Source organism: Neopelma chrysocephalum, unplaced genomic scaffold, assembly GCF_003984885.1.
Source record: "Neopelma chrysocephalum unplaced genomic scaffold, ASM398488v2 Primary Assembly neopelma1_134, whole genome shotgun sequence".
Taxonomy (NCBI): domain Eukaryota; kingdom Metazoa; phylum Chordata; class Aves; order Passeriformes; family Pipridae; genus Neopelma; species Neopelma chrysocephalum.
In genome coordinates, this window is record NW_020897796.1 from 9316 (window position 1) to 28771 (window position 19456).

Here is a 19456-nt window from a genome sequence, read left to right on the forward strand (position 1 = left end):
AAAAAAAGGAAAAGAAAAAAAGGAAAAGAAAAAGCTGATTTAATCTATATTTTAGAGGGTTTTGTGAACTTTCTCAGCCCTTTTTGTCCCCAGTTCTCCACAGGTTTGTGGTCAGTAATGGAGTGTGAGCATTTCCTGGCATCCCCCAGTCTGTCACAGGGTGCTGGCTCTCCCTGCTTCCAGCTGTTCAACTCCACTAACAGCTAAAAATACACCACTCCACTGCTGCTTTTCCCTGCAAAGATTGTGCTGCTCTCACGTGGAAGCTGCCACAGACAGGAATGGCCAGAGCTGCCTCCATGGCCCTGGAGAAAAGTCTCCCAAACTCTGCTTTTTGTTTTAATTTATATTAAAATTAACACTAAAATTCATATTTACGCTGTTGTTTTCCCCCTTCCATCCACTCACAGTTTAAAGAGTGAAGATTTAGGGCTCCAAACCATTTTTTTTTCACCAAACACTAATTTCTTACTAAATAAAGAACTTCAGAACCTGCAAAATATTTGAATTCCAGCATCTTTTTGCAGTGATTTGGGAAAAGAAACCTCAGATCCAATTCCCAGAGGGAACCATTTGTTCTCAGCAGAAGCTCTGACAGGTCCAGGGTTGGTTTTGGCACTAAATGGAATTTCTTTACAGATTTTCACTCTTGTTGCCTCCCATGTGGTTTTATTCCCACTAAAATGAGTTAAATTCCAAACCATTCAGGCATTTGCTCCACGTTTATCCCAAGGAATTCACAGGAGTTACTGCTGAGGAACTTTTCAGCTGCAAGGATTTGCAATGAGCTGGGAACTGCTTGGGATAAAACCTGACAGGTGAAAGGAAAACACTGGAATATTGCTAAATTCTAACAAAGGCCACACCCAAACAACTCCAGATTAATTCACCTGGAAAAGATCTGGGAATGTAAAGAATAAAGTGGGAATAAAGCACAGTTAAATACGACATTTATTAATTTAAAGATGCCAAGCTGCTGTTTGGGGGCACTTAAATACACTTTGGAGGATTGGTTATTACATTTATTAATTTAAAGACACCAAGCTGCTGTTTGGGGGCACTTAAATACATTTGGGCAGGGAGGATTTGGAGCTGTTACACAGGATTTGTAGCTGTTACATACCATGGTCACAAGGTTTCCAAACCACTGATGAGCAAGTTCGTGTCCCACAACCAGAGCAACCCACTGGCGAGATGAAGAACAGGAATTTTTGGGGTCAATGAGCAGAGCTGTCTCCCTGTGGGGGAGAGAGAGGGAGAACTCAGCAAGGGGAGGACAAGCCCAGGGGGAAAAACACAGTCAAAAGCAGGTTAAATCACCTAAATAAGCTAAAAAGTGATCAGCACGACTGAAAAAATTAAAAAAAAAAAACAAACCAAACCCAAAAGCTACTTCAGCGTAGACATTTGGGAAGTTCCACAGCTCTTGGAATGGTTTTGGAGCAGGAATTCCTTATGGCATGCAAGAAGACAAGTGGAAAAAGCCAGGGCAGGAGTAAAAGTTCATCCTTTATTTATCAGCCAGCTCGTCTACATCATCTAAGAACCTCAACTGCAGGAGGGATGCACAGCCTCCCTCATTCCCAAAGGAATTCTGGCTCTTCCAAGATGTTTCTCCACTTGTGCTCCCTGAACCAGGCACAAACCTTCCCCTGCCACCATCAGGGCTTGGGGGGGTCTGTTAAAAACCCCTGGAATGCTGTAAAATTCCAGGGAAAGCACCTCAGCTGGTGCCTCCCAAAGGGATGGAGCCAACCCAAACTCGGCATAAGGGGGGAAAATGAACAGCACCAAAAATTCCCCTCATCCAGGATAAATACACGTATTTTTCTTTTCCACAGGGAGCAAAATATCAGATTTCATCAGGATTGCAATGAGGAGACAAATAGATTTGAGACCTGGGCTCAAATTTCTGTGTGGATTTTTTTTAAGGCCAAATTAAAAGCTCGAGCAGAAGGAATTAAAACTATTTCAGGATTTCAGGTCCAGAGCTTACAGGTTGTTTCAAAATGCAGAAGCACAGAAAATGGAATGATATCAAGCCAAAAGTACAAAAGCTTGATCAGAAGGAGGAAAAAAAAATATCAAACTGCAAAGAAAGGCAAGTTAATGTTTTTGATTTGCTCATCTCCACACGGTTACTCTGTGGGTGTTAAATTTACCAACTTGCCCACGAGGTAAAAGGAGAAACTCTTCCAGTTGTGGGAAAAAAGGGGCCAGGAAAGTTTTCCTGCAGAACAGGCAGTGCTGCCAGACACTTAAAAACCTCACACCCTTGGCCAGCACCTGCAAGAGCTGATTTTTTTGCCTTCCTGAGCTGTTCAAGGCCACCAAAATCATCCAAACCGAAGCAAGAATTGAAGGTATTTACTCTGTCTCATTTGGGATGACACCCAGTAATTACAGCTCCCTAAAGCTAATCCAGTTATTCCAAGAATTAGTGAACAAAGAGGGGGGAAAGACAGTATTTTAACAGCATACCTATAAGTAACAAGGCCCCAGTTCTCCATGGCACCTTTATAAAATAAATACAAAGGTTTATTGATATGGATACACACACCTCTTCCTAAAGGTTTCAAATTCAAAATAAATACAGTTCATCAATAAAGTGAGTTACTTTACCAGCAGCAAAGTCTGCAATAGCTATGAGATCAATTTTAGGAAGAGGATAAGGAACATTGAAGTAGTCCTTATAAAAAGGCAGAGTTTTAGCAGCAACCTGTAAGAAATAAGAGGAGAAATGTCCTGTTAACTTGGGACTGGGAAAACTCAAGAATTTATGATTGAAACTAAGGAAGCAGCACAAAGATTTCTTCCAGCAGCCCCACTCCCAGCTCCCAGAGCACAATGGTTTGGAAGACTCCCCATCCCTGTTTTCTCCCAGGCTGTCACCACCCTCCAAGTCGACATCAGAGAACCAGAACTTCACCAGAAATCAGCAAATCAGAACTTCACCAGAAATCAGAACTTCACCAGAATTTCATCAGAACTTCAAATCAGAACTTTAATCAGAGAATCAGCAGATCAGAGCTGACTCAGCTGAGTTACCCCACGTGTTTTGGTCGTTAGAGACGTTGGTTTAGTGTGCAATTGAAATTCTCTTTAACGAGCTCAGTCTTTTTGAGCCACCAAAGCAAATCAGGACCCAGTTAAATCTCATGTTTTGGTCATTACAGATGTTGGTCTGACCACAATTGAACTTCTCTTTAATATCAAACTCAAGGTTTTTTGAGTCATTAAAGCAAATCAGAACTGAGTAAAACCCACGTTTTGGTGACTACAGACAATGGTTTGTCCCCAGCTGAAATTCTGTTTAATATCGAGTTCAAGGTTTTTGAGCCATTACAGCAAATCAGAACTGGGACAAAACCTGTGTTTTGGTCATTACAGACGTTTGTTTGTCCACAATTGGACCTCTCTTCAATATCAAACTCCTCTTCTTCGAGACTGAGTTCAGCCTTATGTTTTGGTGACTACAGATGTTGGTTTGCCCACAACTGAAATTCTGTTTAATATCAAACTCAAGCTCTTCAAGCCATAAAAGCAAATCAGAACTGAGTCAAACCCCGTGTTTTGGTCATTGCAGACATTGGTCCACAACCGAAATTTTGTTTGATATCAAACTCAAGCTCTTAATCACTCTTTATCAACCAGCATGTGGCTTGACATACGCCAAGATTTATTATATATATTATTTATATTTATTATTTTTATATTTTTAATATATTTTACACATATTATATATACTTACCACTATTTATTATGTATATATTTTTATAAATATAATATATATATGTATAATATATATTTTTAAACCATCAGGTTTGTCCAACCTATTGAGGTTTTGTGCACATTAAAGCAAATCAGAATTGAGTCAAAACCCATGTTTTGGTCATTATAGATGTTGGTCCACAACTGAAATTCTGTTTGATATCAAACTCAAGCTCTTTAAGCCATTAAAGCAAATCAGAACTGAGTCAAACCCATGTTTTGGTCATTACAGACATTGGTCCACAACTGAAATTCTGTTTGATATCAAACTCAATCTCTTTAAGCCATTAAAGCAAATCAGAATTGAGTAAAATGTTTTGGTCATTATAGATATTAGTCCACAACTGAAATTTTGTTTAATATCAAACTCAAGCTCTTTAAGCCATTAAAGCAAATCAGAACTGAGTCAAACCCTGTGTTTTGGTCATTGCAGACATTGGTCCATAACTGAAATTCTGTTTGATATCAAACTCAAGCTCTTTAAGCCATAAAAGCAAATCAGAACTGAGTAAAACCCATGTTTTGGTCATTATAGATATTAGTCCACAACTGAAATTTTGTTTGATATCAAACTCAAGCTCTTCAAGCCATTAAAGCAAATCAGAACCGAGTCAAACCCCGTGTTTTGGTCACTGCAGACACTGGTTTGCCCACAGCTGAAATTCTGGTTCATACGGAGCTCAGCCTCTTGGAGCCACTAAAAACCCCCCCAAACCCCACGGATTTGGGTGACAGAGCAGAGTGCCCAGAGCAGAGGCGTGTCCAGGGATCCCTCCTGGCCCCTCTGAGCTCATTTACCTCCAAGGCAAACTTTCCTTGCTCCGCTTTGCCCACGGGGGTGTAGACCCTGACCAGGACCCCGTCCTGGGATCGCGCCTCCACGAAGTCGTACTCGCCCACCACGAAGGCCACCAGGTACGTGGACATCACGGGGGTCCTGGCAAACTTCACCTCCACCAGGTTCTCGTCATCAGGGTAGGGCTTCCTGTCCACCACGTTCTGGGGGGACAGAGGGAGAACCATCACGTCTTTCAAGTCTTTTTTGGGGAAGCAAAACCGGGATTACGCAACGTTGTTCCGTCCTCGTGAGTCACGCAGGGAAAATGGAAGGGGGTTAAGGGTTAAAGTCCAGGCCATGGTGTGGTTCTGTAGTTATTGAAATGCCCTGTCCAACCTGGAGATATCATATCTTACATGTTTTTACAATATATAAGTTATATTCCATTATTTCCGAAGCATCTGTCCTTCAAAAACATCCTGGGAAGGCTCCAGCTTTTGCTTGAAACACAAACCTTCCCTTGAAATAGAAACTTTCACTTGAATCAGAAACCATGTGGTCAAGGCCAGGCCAGACTTTACAGGTAACTCTCAATGTTAGGAATAAAAAAAAAAAAAAGAAAAAAAAAGGTCTATTTTTAAACTATTTTTAAACTGACTCTTCTCCAGCAACATCACCTAAAAATATGTGCAGGCAGCAAACTAAAAAATGCCCATTTTGTGACAGAGGTACTTCTGCTTCCACATTTTATCCCAGTTCTGGACAGAAATTCTCCAGAGCAGGAAACTCTCTGATTTATCTCAAGTGCTTCTGGGTAACACAAAAAGGACTTTTCCCCAGTCACCCTTAATCAACCAGCACGTGGCTTGACACATGCCAAGATTTATTATTTACTATATATATTATTTATATTTGTTATTTTTATATTTTTAATATATTTTTATATATATTTTTATATATTTTACACATATTATATATACTTACCATTATTCATTATATATATTTTTTAAACCACCAGGTTTGTCCAACCTGTTCAGGTTTTGTGCACCTGACATCAAATACCATCTTGTTTCAGAGCTCTCTGCATTTATTCCTCCTTACCAATAGCAGGACAGCCTGTATTCCTAATTCTGTTACCAAGACACATTATTAATTATCAATTAAGCAGCTGCTGTTATCACAGCTTTATTTAAAACACTGTTTATTTGCACATCAAGGACTCACCATATTTGACAAAGCTACTCTGTCTTTAGGAACCACCAAAGAAATATCAAATGTTGCCTTAATAGCAGGTTCATCCCAGCAAGGGAAAGCTCTGCGAGCATCAGTAGCCTGAAAAAAGAGCATTAAATAAATAAATCACAGGAGATTGTGGCAGCAAAACACACAAATTCAGCTTATTTTAGGGCAAGAAGTGGGTGAATCACGGTGTGGTCTCCTCACGGACACTCCTGACCTCTGCATCAGAGCATTTCATTCTTATTTCACCCTCAGCTTGAAAAAATAAAAGCAGCTGAAAAGGCCTCTGTGCTCTGATGGAATTGTACAGTCTGAGGAAAATTTAGCAGAGTCATGAGAGGAGCAAAGCTCAGTCATGTGAAAGCACAGAGGGCACCCAGGCGTTCACAGGCCCTGCACACACGACCACCTATTTATATTCCAGCAACCCGCTCCCAAAAAATGCTCTGCCCGTGGCAGGGAAGCTCTCCCTGTGGTAGGGAAGCTCTCCCTGGTTTATGTAAGCAGGAGGATCACTCTGGAATTGCAATATGGAGTCAAATCCTGCCATTTTGGCCGGGGTTTATATAACAGGGCCGGGCTGTGGCTCACGTTTGGGATGTCGGGGAGACGCCGAGATAAAGGCACAGTTAAAGGAAGATTAAAGTGCTTCACAAAAGAAGGTTTCACAGAGGTATCTGAGCCTGTCTAAATCATGAGATGTTCCTGAGCACTGCAGCTCTGGCATGGATAGGATGCATCCCACAGCAGCACCAGCCCTGCCTGGGGAATTGCCACATCCCGAATTTCCTGCCTCCTAGCCCGTTTAAATTTGAGTGTTACACTCGGAGCAAGGAGTAAAAAAATAACAGGGGTTTTAGAAATTCACCCAGAGGGGAGAGATAAAGGTGGGAAAACTGTGCCTTTGCCTCTTCCAAGCATAAATCCTCCCTAAAAGCAGCAGTGCAGCCCGTACCTCGAACTGAGTGACAGCAGCGTAGCGGGTGTCTCCGGTGGGGGTGGTGTATTTACTCCGGTAAAACCCTTTCATTTTATCATTCAGCTCCCCTACAAAGTCTATCTTTAGTGTCCCTGTCCCTGCAACACAAACAGAGGGGGGTGTTGTTACTGGATTGTGCCAAACAGAACACGGATTTGGTCTGGAGCACCAGGTCACTTCAGCTCCTCTCCGTGCCAGCCCCCCCCAAACCCTCCACTCTCCCCAAACCAACTCCAGAAGAGCAAAGCCAGGCTCCCCACAGATTTTTAGGATTGCTACCAGAGGCTGCTGCAGGTCCCCACAAACCCTCCACTCTCCCCAGACAAACTCCAGAAGAGCAAAGCCAGGCTCCCCACAGATTTTTAGGATTGCTACCAGAGGCTGCTGCAGGGCTCAGTCTCACCTTCTAAGCACAAAGCACAACCAGGAGAGACCAACCTTAAGCCATTCCCAAAGTCTGATCCCTCTAATCCTCACTTTAAAGTTGGCACAAATATAGGATATAAGCAATAATGGCATCCTGTGGAATCCACTACAAAGCCAAGATGGAGTGGCAGTGCTCAAGCTCATAAGTCAATTAGTCTCAGGATTTATTCTGCCCTTGATGTCTCAGTGCAAAAGGGGAAACCTGAGCCTGCCCAGAGCAGCAGCCAAGATCCCACAGGACCAAACATTCCTGCTTGATCATCCCAGAATTTCCTATTTGTATTTATCCAGATGAAATAAAACTGCTTTATTTAAACTGAGGAGCTGTTTCAACCCACAGGCTCCTCAAAGCCAGAAACTGCAGCAGTTTCAGAAGAATCCAAACATCGAGGGTGAGGAAAATCCTGCAGTAATTCCAGTGAGCTCAGGAGGAACAACAGGAACAGCTCCTGCCTCCCAAGAGCAGGGAAACAATCAGAGCCACTTCAGGTGTTGGCAGGAAATATCACCCTTAGTGAAACAACATTCCCAATTCCAGAGGCTCCCGGAGTGACCTGCAGTGGGCAGATCCACAGGGAGCACCACACCCATGCTGGGGAACTTCAGGGAAGGCAGAGCTGTCCCACTCCAGCTTTTCCAAGTGCAAACACCTCAAAGCCAGGGCTGGAGGCAGCAGGAAGCAGGGGAAGAGCTCCTACCTTTCTGCAGGGTACTGGGAAAGGAGAGAGTAACCTTTTCATCCTCGTTTTGGTAGTTGAAGCCTGTGGCGTGAACCTCTGGAACAGAAAACATTTCCTTGGTCAGAGGCAGCCCCAGAGAGGGGTTTGTACTCAGGAACGTTCAGTTCAGAATAATAAAACATTTAAAATTCACTGAATCAGCTGAACCCAACGTGCTGCAGCTCCCCAGCAAATCAATGGAGATTCTGAATAATCCATAATTCAATGTGAGGAAGCAAAGGAACACCCTCATGCTCAGAATTCCATGGCAGGGAAAGCTTCTGCCCAGCCCAGGAATGAAAGCTGAGCTGATAAATGATAAACCTGCAGCAAGAACAGTATCTGGACACCAGGAACGTTGGGAACAGCTGCCACAGTCCTGACAAATGGTGAAATATTGCACCAAAATTCCCCTCAATATTAAAACACTTCCATCAGTGCAGCAGGACTCTTAATAATTATCCCAAACAAGATGCTTAGGATTTATTTACCCAATCTGTGGCTCTCACTTTGAAAAGCACATTAATCTCCACAGCAGGGCAGGAGGGGGGGGTTTGCTTCGATTTAACCACAAAATAAAACACAATGTTGGTTTTATTTAAGAAGTGACTTCAGAAGCAGAGTCCACCTTGGAGTTCCTGTCCTGCTCAGCAAAGGGATCCCAAATCCACCCAAAAATGAAGCAGTTTGGTATTTACACAGCACTGGATGCAAACATCCAAACTAGGAGGCCAAGAGACAGGGGGAGGGAACCTCCCCAGGAATTAAAGTGTCCTGAAGCTCCACAGAGCCAGGAGAGAGCACCTGGGCTTGTTTCCTCCTTCCTGAATTCAGGTCCCACTTGCTGCCTCCAACAGGATGTGGATCTATGATCCCTCAGCCTAAAAAACCTGGAATAGCTATGCAGGACCTCACTTTGCAAGTTCTGCTCCCTGTGTCCTTCAACCACTGCAAAAACCCTGGAGAAATTATCTTAAAGAACCTTAAATCTGCTCCAAAGCAGCCGAGAAATGGTTTCTGCAGCAGCATCTCCCACTGCTAAACCTGGACACAACAACAGGCTTTTCATCCTAAAAGGAAAACTTGCCACTCAACCGACTCCTTGAATGACAAAGCTGGTTTGCAACAACAATTTCAGTCACAAAAGGACTTGTTTTCCACACTCAGGTATCACTCCAAGCATCCAGGTGTTGGGTTTCAGCCTCAGCACACTCCAGGATGTTCAGCTGAGCTGTTCCACCAGTGACAAAGGGAACTGGAAACGTGCTTTTATTGTTCTAAAATTTCAAGTGCTGTTTATTCTGGAATAGTGTGATTTCAGCCTTAAACCCCTGCTCACAGAGCACATAAATGCAGGAGCTGCATGAATAAATTAGTTTTAAGTACAGGTTTCAGTGAGCTCTGCTCAGGGTTTAATCTGAGTTAACCACCGTGCTGGGGTGCAGGACACAGACAGGCTCAAATAACACAGAAAGAGCTGCAAAAAATACAGAATGCAGGGGAAAAAAACCCTCCACAGGATCGAGCAGAAAAACTTGAGACTCCTGATCCGTGCTGAGGAGTTCCAAGATTTTGAAAATCAACTTTAAGAGGGATGAGATGGAGCATTTAAAGCAGAATCCATGCCAAGGACACCCAACTGCCAGCAAACAGTGGGAAAAGAGCACCAAAAATTAAGGTTTGGCTTTTCTTCTTGTAACTCTGGGGGCACTAAGGAAGAAAATAAGAGCTGGAGGAAGATTTTCAGGGGAACAGTCCTTATGTGCAAGGTGTTAATCTGAAGTGGGCTTCCAGCAGCAGGGAGGAGCTGGCTGCTGACTCCATCCTTCAGATCCCAGGAATTTTGACCCCGAGTCCACCAGACAACAAACCTGTTGTTGTGCAGCAGCATGTGGGTGCCCTGGGTCAGAGGGAAGGACTGGCTGGATTCCTGCTGGGAAGTTGTCAGCCTGGAGGGCTCCTGCTGCTGCTGCACGAGCTGCAGGTTGTGGTCAGAGGGTGAGTGAACACCTGAGAGAGGCTGGATAAGGATCAGCTCAGGAATGCAGCAACACTTCCCCCCCCTCCAGTGGATTTTAAAAGGACCACAGCAAACCATAAACATTTTTATCTTTTTACAACGATCTGATACTGAAGACAAACCCCAGCAGGATTTCAGGAGCAGGGCTCCAACCTCCCGAAACCGAGGAGTGCAGAGGAATGTGTGTTATGTGGAGCTTCTGCCAAAGGTTGACAATGGATATCAAGTTTCCCCCTCCTCCTCTCCCCAAACGTGAAGTGCTCTTAAGTGTGTTCGAATTTGCAGATTTGCTACTTTGTGAGCTTTTTTTAACCTGCACCAGGAAAGACAGAGCTGAACATCACCAGGGTTAGAAGGTGAAGGCCTTCAGGGTTTTCTTACTCAAAGCAGCTCCTCACATATCAAATTCCAAAGCAACAGAACATAAATGAAGGACTCAAAGCTACATTTCTTTTTTTTGTTTAAACTGACTACTCAGTGCCAATAATTTAATCCAGAGCAAAAGAACCATGGAAAACCATCAACAATACTTTTTGTTCGAGTTTTTAAGAGGACTGCTTCTAACAAAGATGTGATTGCAGCAAAGGGCTCTGTGAATTCCTACCAGTGGAATACAAAAGCTCCTGAAGAGAACAGCCCAGTTTTGGCAGCCTACAAACTTTGGAGAGTTTGGCACTGCAAGGTTGCAAGTTAATCACTAGCACATTAGGACACAGTCTGGGCTGAGCTGCATGAGAAAAATCAAAAGCTGCTGCTCCGTGGTTTTTTTTTGGGGGGGGAGAAAAAAAGAAAAAAAAAAAAAAAAGCCTAAAAAATTGCATCCCAGAACTTGGAGCACTGCACTTCAAATTCTACAACAGCTTTTGCAATAAATTCCAGGCCTGCCACAGAGCACTTCCTGCAACTGCACAGTGAGCAGAGGGAGCCATCGATTAATGATACCAATTCCTGGGCTCTATCACTTATAAACGTGGCTCCCAGCCAAGGCCTTTAAGCAAAGTCAAATCTGGACTGGAAGCCAAGAGGAAAGACGGAATTTTTTCAAGTGGCCCTCAAACCATGGCATGGAGAAGTCACAGGCAATTAAGGTATGGTGGCTTAATGAACTTGCATTCCCAGGGAGCTGCAGGGGTTGGGAGAGCTCTGGCTTCTCTATTGCAAATTAAACCCTTTGCTTAAACCCTCCCTGTGCTGACCCAGCACTCCCTGTCCTGCAATTCCCAGGAATCCTAATGCTTCCAAGCCCTTTCCATGAGATTCTACCTGTAAAATCCCAAAACAATCAGGAATATTCTCATGCATCAGATATTCCCAACTGGTCCAGGCCAAGGCAGTCCAGCTCTCCCTAAAATCCTGCATGAAACCCCGGTCACATCGAGGCCTCTCCAGAGAAAAAAGGATGAAAATGAGCTTTTCCTACAACAAACAAACAAACATTCACCACTGGTTTAAACAACTCCAGACTGCAACAGGCAGCAACAGCAGTTGGCTTTGCCACCTGGCCCCAGGTGGGAATTCGTGTTCCCATTCCCTTCCTTCCACTGGAATTCCCACACAACCACCAGCAGCAGGAAGGTGCCTTTTTTTTGTTCCCCTTGTAGTTTCCTGATGCCCTTGGCAGCTCAGCAGGGCCAGCAGGAATGCCAGGAGAAGGGAGGGAGTGAGGACAGGCACGACTGTGGTGACATGGCACTGCTCAGACACACCATTGCTCAGCTTTCCATGAATACTGCTGATTTTTGGGGGTTTTTTTGGGGGGTTGTCTCTTTTTTTAAACACCAGCTGAGGCTCTGGTGTAACCAGCATCCCACAGTGGGAAGGGAAAGGCCAAAAGAATGAGTTCTGGCCTTAAAGCCTCTTAAAGGTTGAAGTACAACCCAAAGTTGTACTTTGGGTTATTATTCCTGCTAAACAAACATCGCTCCTGCTGCCTGGGATTTCCTACGTGGAGCTGCCAACTGCTGCCCTCCAAGCACCTCTAAAAACTGAAAAGCTGCTTTAGATCCCCCCCCAGAAATTGAGGAGATTCCAAGCCTAAGACAACCTAATTCACTCCCTCCATCACAATGTCACAGCTGCCTGGAGGAGATGTTCACAGGAAGCTCAAACTCCTTCGCATTCAGCGAGTCTGAAACTCAATCCCTTCAAACTCCACTTGCTTGGGAATGTCTGTGCAGCTCCTCATTCAGCTGAGCCAAGCCAACCATCTGGACACAGGCAGTGCAGCACGTGCACACCTCAAAGCCAAAGATGCAGCAGAAATGCTGAAAAACAGCTTCTGGGGAAAAAAAAAAACCCAACAACCCAATCCCAACGACTCCTTATAATCAGTGGGAGGAGCAGCTCCAGCAACGGAAAACTCGGTGTTTGGAGCAGCTTTGTTCCATTACAGAATTCCTGGCACACACGGAGCAAATCCACAACCCCCCACTTGACAAATCCCTGCACCAGTTTGATGATGAAACAGGATTTTTCTGCTCCCAAGTCCTGAGTAATCAATCCCCCCCCCCGGTTTGTTCCTCGCTGGGGCTCGATGGGGGATTACGCAGCAAAATTCTTTACTTTGACTTTAAAGCTGCAGATCCTCCCTCAGCTTCCCAACAAATATTGGGCAATAATCTGATTTCCCTGCAAATCTGCATTAAAATTCCAAAGGCCAAGTCCTACCCTCTGCTGTATCCATCTTTAGAAGGTGAACAGGGGGACAAGGAGCCCACTCAGGATTAGCAAGAATTATTAGGAAAATAAATAACTATTCTGCACAAAAATCAACAGATCACCTCCTGAAACAAAGGACAGGGATCTTTTCCCCACACTTTTTGGGACAGAATCACACTTGAAAGGGGATAAGTGACTGATTATCTTTTACCTTTTCTCAAACTGCAGCCAAGAGTGAGACAAATTCTCCCCCACTGAGACACAGAACCAAGAGGTAACAATTCTCCACTAGGGAAGAATTTTAAAGGAGATTTAAAGAGCTTTACACCCCTAACTTCTCACTCCTTTTCACACACACTCTCCAGGCAGCTGGAAGCAGGCTCACCTAAGGAATTAAATCCCAACCAAGTGGCTGATATGTCTGTGGCTTCCCTGGACTATATTTCATCCTGGGTTTTTGAGAGCAGTTATACAATTACCATCCCAAAGCTGGGCACAATGGGAGCATTAGTGAGACTGACTCGAGCTGTATCAACAGGTGCCAGCAAACACTCTGCCAATTCCATGCAATTTTCCTTCCAAAGCCATTACACTGCTTGGCACCTTCCCAACCCCAGAGATATGTTTTAACCCCATGAAGCCTGGGGATAATTATGGTGAAGGTGCAGCAAAGCCACACCTGGAGCATTTATGATATGAGGGCCTGAGTGTTGCACTCCAACCCCTGTGTGTCCAGAGAGCCACGCTCAAGGCCATCCAAAAAACCAGAATGAAGGAATTTAAGCCACAGAAACTCAATTCCAGCACCCTTTGGTTTAAGTCTCTGTTAAGCTCAACTATTAATACTTTCAAGTTACAAAAGATCTGCTCTATTTAATGTATTTTTCCCTGATTTGGCTGGCAAGAGATTTTATTCCCAGGTACATTTTCCCTTCCTTCTCATTTTCTCAATGGCAAAATATTTTCTGCATTTTTTTCTGATTTGACTAGAAAGAGACTTTATTCCCAGGTACCTTTCCCCTCTATTCTCATTTTCTCAATGGCAAAATAAGCCATTCCTGGGTGGTTGGGGGTGTGGGAGGGAACAGGCTCCAGGTGCACTCTGCTCTTACTACCCCTGTTATCTCCTGGTTCCTCAGGATCAGGAATAGCTCCAGGAGTGCTTGGCAACACCCTGCCCCCAGCCAGCTCCCTGTGAAAGGCTGGGAATGCTGGAGTGCCAGGGTACAACCTGGAGCACGTAGGGAACAGCTCTGCATTCTCTCCTTGCAGGAATGGGGTGGCCCAGCTCCAGGCCCCTCAGTCATTCCCTTCCCTCCCTGTGGAATGGGGTGGCCCAGCTCCAGGCCCCTCAGTCATTCCCTTCCCTCCCTGCAGGAATGGGGTGGCCCAGCTCCAGGCCCCTCAGTCATTCCCTTCCCTCCCTGTGGAATGGGGTGGCCCAGCTCGAGGCCCCTCATCATTCCCTTCCCTCTGGCTGTGCCGGCACTTCCTGAGCTGAGCTCGGCTTTTCCAAACACACCCTCCCAAAGCTGCTTCCTCGGGACACTTCCTCACCTTCCTCACCCAAACAGCCCTCTGGTTGCTCTAATGTTATATTAAAAGTAATAGAAGTCAAACTCATTTAAATGCAAAGACTTGTTGCAGACAGTCCACTCAGAATCCCGGGATGGTTTGGGTTGGAAGGGACCTTAAAAGCCACGGGCAGGGACTCCTTCCAAAGAGCTGCTGGGCTTGGAAAAGCAAATGCTCCAGTAAAAAAAACCAGGAAGGCTTTGATCACTGTCAGACCATTCATGGAGCTTATTTTGCACACCTCCTTCAACTGCTAAACCCCTTTTTGTGTTTGCAAATCTCCTCAAAATACAACTGGGGAAGTCAATGACTGCAGCTGAGTGCTACCAACAGGCCCTGCTGCTCCCATTTCCCCAGGAACTTCCAGCCTCCCACTGGGCTGGATCCCAATCCTCGTCTCCTCCACACAACCACCTTTCTCCCTGTTGCCCTACACTCAGAACATCCTGCTAAGTGACAATTAAGTGTCTTCTGGACTTCCCAAATCCTTCCCCGTGGGTATTTCCTTCTGCAGGGTGTTATCAATGCATTCCTTATCTAATCCCTGTCACAGATTTTGTCAATATTCCCAAATCCACAGGCACGGATCACGTTCTTACACATTTATCCAATACAAAGATAAATAACAGTGTCAAACCAGCCCAACATCCTTTGCCTACAACCCTTGGGTACAACGGAGCAGAAAAAAATATCTCTGGCTTATTCCCAACTATGGAACTGTTTGTTTAATAAACACTATTAAAAGTTTATACTTTTGGACAAATATAACTATTAGTTATATATATATATATTAGTTATATATATATTAGTTATATATATATTTCCAGCCCCTGCAGTGGTGTCCCATCAAGATTTCATGGAGGCTTGAGGGAACTTCTTTAACACAATGCAAATGGCAGCGAGGAAGTGAGATAAGGAATTCTGAGCTTATCAGATGTTATGTAATTATGGAATCAAAGCTGTTGGCTGTTGGCAGCAGCTCCCAGGATGCCGGGAATGGATCCTCATCCCTACCTTCGTCCCCTTCCGGCGCGTAGGAAGCCGTGATGATGTCGATGTCGGCGCAGTTCATCACGATTTGGTTGGTTGCATTTTTCACCTGGAAGAGAAATTCCGTGAGCACCAGGAGGAAAAGCTCCCCTGAGGTAGGCATTCCCACCTCCCACCCATCCCAAAAGCCCTCCACTGAGCATCTGAGGTGGAATTTGGTGGTCAGGAGCTGTGAAGAAGCAGCCGGGACACGCGCGCTCCATCCGTGCTCGGCCATCCCGGGCCGACTTATCCCGCCGTGAATTATTGAAGGGAATGAACTGCCGGGGAAAAACGGGGCTGAAAGCCTGACAATAGAGCCCTTGTACACGCCTGGGAATCCAAGAGCAATGAAAAACGGATGGAGAGCCCCTCAGCCTCCTCTGGAGATGATCTATGGGAGACCAGAGCAAAAACCTGGGACGGGAGATGAGCAGAGACACAACCTCTGTGGGTGCTCGACACCAGGAGCACTTCCGAGGTTAAAAACATCTGCCAGGAGATTCTCCTTCCCGTTTTCCTGGGAGCTTCCCTTCTGCCAGCTCTTGGCTCCACACGCTCTGCTTTATTTACCAAGTGCCAGCTCCCGGCGTAGGAATAAACTGTGGGGCTGTGCCAGCTCTCTGTTTGAATGCAGAGCAATTCCAATGAAATATAAATTAATTACAAAGGGGTAAAATATTTGGGAGTTAAAGCGGGAATTAGTTAGAAATTGATGGCTGAAACCACTGGAATGGTCACACTGGATGGAGCTGGGGATCCTGCTAGTCCTGCATATGATTTCGAGCAGGAGATAAAAGGAATTATTTAAATAAAGGAGTAAAAATTCCTGCAACAGCCAGGTAGATTTAACATGTGCATGAAGAAACTGCTTCCTACCCTCAGAGCACAAGGACTTCCACCCCTTTCTTTTTCTTCACTGTTATAACCTTAAAATGCCTGTTAACACCTGGATCCATCATTCCAGGTATCCGGGTCTGAACAGGGCAGGAACCAACTGGAATTGGAGTCCCAGCACAGGAGGGACATGGAGCTGTCAGAGCGAATCCAGGGGAGGCAACATCCAGAGGGATGGAGCAGCTCTGCTGGGAGGAAAGACTGGGAAAATTGGGATTGTTCAGCCTGGTGAAGAGAAGCTCTGGGGTGACCCGATTGTGGCCTTCCAGGACCCAAAGGGCACTTACAGGAAAGATGGAGAGAGATTATTTAGGAGAGTCTGGAGTGACAGGACAAGGGGGAATGGCTTCCCACTGCCAGAGGGCAGGGTTAGATGGGATATTGGGAAGAAATCCTTCCCTGGGAGGGCGGGGAGGCCCTGGCACAGGTTGCCCAGAGGAGCTGTGGCTGCCCCATCCCTGGAAGGGTCCGAGGCCAGGTTGGACAGGGCTTGGAGCAACTTGGGCTAGTGGAAGGTGTTCCTGCATGGAATTGGATGGTCCTAAAGGTCCCTTCCAACCCAAACCACTCCATGATTCTCCCTGCAGTGGCAGCAGGTTCCCCTGGGCCAGGAGCTCTCTGTCCCTATGGAAGTGCTCTGTGTGCCCAGCCCAGCTCGCCCCGCTGGCATCTCCATGGAAACAAACGGGTTTATGGCATGGAAAGCCACCATAAAAAGCTCAGGTGTCCCAGCTGAAGCAGCCACTTCTCCCTCTGCCATCAGGGCCTGGGATCTGGGCGAGGAGGAGCCGGAAGCAGATATTCCGTGCGGAGCTGCTCTCCCCGGGAATGGTCCCTTAGTCACCTGGGACATAAAACCCAGATTCCAGCCCAGTCACTGATAAGGAAGCTTAAGAAACTTAAATGTGTAACTTAATAGGTGTGTTCCCACATCCATCTGTGAGCCAAAGGGCTCCCACCAGCCCTTCCAGGGAGATCCAAGCCCACAGAGGGTGGGGAACACACACCAACCTGACCAGGAGCTCCTTTCCAACCTCAGACGCCAACCTCGCTCCTGAAGCAAATCCCTCTGGCTTATTCCCAACCAAGGAATTGTTTGATTTCATAAATAAAGGTTTAAAGGTGTAATTATTAGTGCATCATTCCAAGCCCTGCAGTGGTGTCACACCAAGAGGAGCAGCAGAGCCACGTTGCCTCTTTATGGAATTAAACCCAAGCCAGTTTTACCCAATAAATCCAACCTGGTTCTGAAAACAAAGCACAAAATGAGCAACTGCAACACCTGAGGTGAGAGAGAGTAGATTTGATGCTTCTAGCAAAGATTTATAACCTGAAATCTTATTTTTTTTTCCCCAGTTCTGTGCCCACGAAACTAAACAACTGCAACACTCCCTCAAGAGCAAAATCAGAGCCCAACAGTTTTTATCACAATATTAGGGTTTGGGGTTTTTCAAGGTCCTCTAAAACACAATAAAATCAGAATGAGAAAAGCTTTTTATAAATGTCTAGAGACCTTTATTCAATCTATAAATCCAAATCTCTCTGGATTCGGAGTTCAAGATGCATTAAGAGCTGTCCAAATTGCAGACAATGTGGGTTTAACAATGGGCTTGATCTTTAAAAAACAGCCTCTTCCGAGGACACAACTTTCAGTGGAGCACTGTGCCTGCAAAATAAGAAAGTTGAGGTTTAAGCAGAGACAATTCAGAGGCTCCTTGGAAAGAAAAATCACCTATTTTTAGGATTTTTTTTTTCTTACTTCCTACCAATATCAAGCTGGTTTTATACAAGTGCAACAACCAGGAAACACCTCGAGGGACTAAAGGAACCAGCAGGCTAAAAAAAAGTGTATCCTCCACCTCCCAAAAAAGCTGAGGGGGAAATTCATGGTGCAGGCAGGAATTCTGACAGCTGGCCCAGCACCTTCTGAGGCTCCCAGAATTGAGTTCAGAGGGGACAATGAGCTTTCCTGTTGCCACACGGGCTCCAGCGGGAGCCTCCTCCCTCTGATCCATAAAATCCTGAAGTACAGACACACCTGTGAGAACAAAAACAGGACCAGAACCCGCCCAACATACTTAACTTATGACCACCTGATGTCACAAGAACCTGCAGCTCAATAACTGCAGACACCAGGGATGGCCTGGAATGAATTCCATGTGTTTTGCTGGAAGTGATACCTCGGAACTGCTTTTTTTCCAGACAGATGTTCTGCCCCTGGAGTGATTTTCATGAATGAAATCGTATTAAAGGGCAAAAAAAAAAAGCATCTTTGTGCATAAGGTATAAGCAATTACCCAGGTGAATATGTGGGACTGTCACCCTGCTTCACTTTGCCCTAGAACATAATAAATGTGCTCTTCAGCAAGGAGAGGTTAATCAAGGGAAGAGCAAGATCTAAATGCCCACAACGAGCAGTTCTGCACAGGGTTGACACTTAAAACTCAGATGAACCACCAGGAATATCTGAAATAAAGGGATATAAACCTCTGGCTTTTGATGAAACTCATCAGTAAATTAACCAGAATTCAAATACTTGTTGAGATCAGCCAGACACGGGCACCAGAGGGGAGGAAAATCCCAGCCAACAGGAGGGAATAGCTGAAGTTCCCCCCCAGAAGTTTTCCAAGGTAACATCATTTGATGGCAGAAGAGCTAAAAATGTCGATTATTTGGCTCTGCCAAACAGGACTCAAAGATTTTCATCAGGGCAGGAAAAGGGTTTGATGGAAAAACCTTCTTGGGACATCAGGAACTTGAATGGCTCCAGTGGAATGCCAGCCTACCTGAAATACAGGATGAGGTGCACCCAAAGAGATCTCCCAGAGTCAAAACTAATTCTCCAGAGCCACAAACATGACCAGATAACTCAATTCTTGACACACAGCCCCACAGCCCTTTTCTAAAAGCAGCATTGTAACAAGCATGTGTGTTTTTAGCAATTTACTCTCTAAAAATAGACAACTAAAATTACCTCGCTTGTGTTCTGGGGTGTATCTGTTGTTAAGAATTCAAACCTGAGAAAAGAGATTTATTAATCTGCATCTCCAGCAAATTTCTGGGAGCCCAGTGGTAAAATTAGCAACGCCAGGACTGATTGGCCCACTGGAAAAAATTCCCTTCATTCCAAAGAGCATCCAGCCCCTGGGTGGCTCTCACACGTGGTGCAGAGGTGTCAAATTCACACAGCCAAGTAAATCCCTTTGTACATGAGCCTCAGGAATTACAGGGCTGGAAGAGCCCTTCTGGGGGGGAGAAAGGCAAGACACCCCTATTTTTGAGTTGGTGGCATAAGGAGAGCCCTGAGGTGTTGGCTTTGAAGCACCAGGTTTGAACACTCAGCTCAGTACCTTTAACTCTTAAAA

At 45.2% G+C, this 19456-nt stretch overlaps 1 protein-coding gene and 1 long non-coding RNA gene across 2 annotated transcripts in view; both read right to left on the minus strand.

Annotated features, from left to right (window-relative positions):
* The window catches only part of LOC113975151 (puromycin-sensitive aminopeptidase), a 32684-nt gene that overhangs the window by 8520 nt on the left and 4708 nt on the right, over positions 1 to 19456 (minus strand). Inside the window, exons 2-9 of the mRNA XM_027698891.1 lie at positions 15180 to 15264; positions 7892 to 7969; positions 6744 to 6865; positions 5774 to 5881; positions 4570 to 4770; positions 2623 to 2719; positions 2482 to 2515; positions 1124 to 1238 (exon numbers count right to left, since the gene is read on the minus strand). Of these exons, the coding sequence (XP_027554692.1) occupies positions 1124 to 1238; positions 2482 to 2515; positions 2623 to 2719; positions 4570 to 4770; positions 5774 to 5881; positions 6744 to 6865; positions 7892 to 7969; positions 15180 to 15264 (840 nt within the window). The remainder of the gene's footprint in view (positions 1 to 1123; positions 1239 to 2481; positions 2516 to 2622; positions 2720 to 4569; positions 4771 to 5773; positions 5882 to 6743; positions 6866 to 7891; positions 7970 to 15179; positions 15265 to 19456) is intronic.
* LOC113975157 overlaps positions 17590 to 19456 on the minus strand; it is a 3705-nt gene continuing 1838 nt past the window's right edge. The window contains exons 1-2 of the long non-coding RNA XR_003536769.1: positions 18878 to 19456; positions 17590 to 17757 (exon numbers count right to left, since the gene is read on the minus strand). The exon at positions 18878 to 19456 is cut by the window's right edge and continues 1838 nt beyond it. This is a non-coding gene — a long non-coding RNA (uncharacterized LOC113975157). The remainder of the gene's footprint in view (positions 17758 to 18877) is intronic.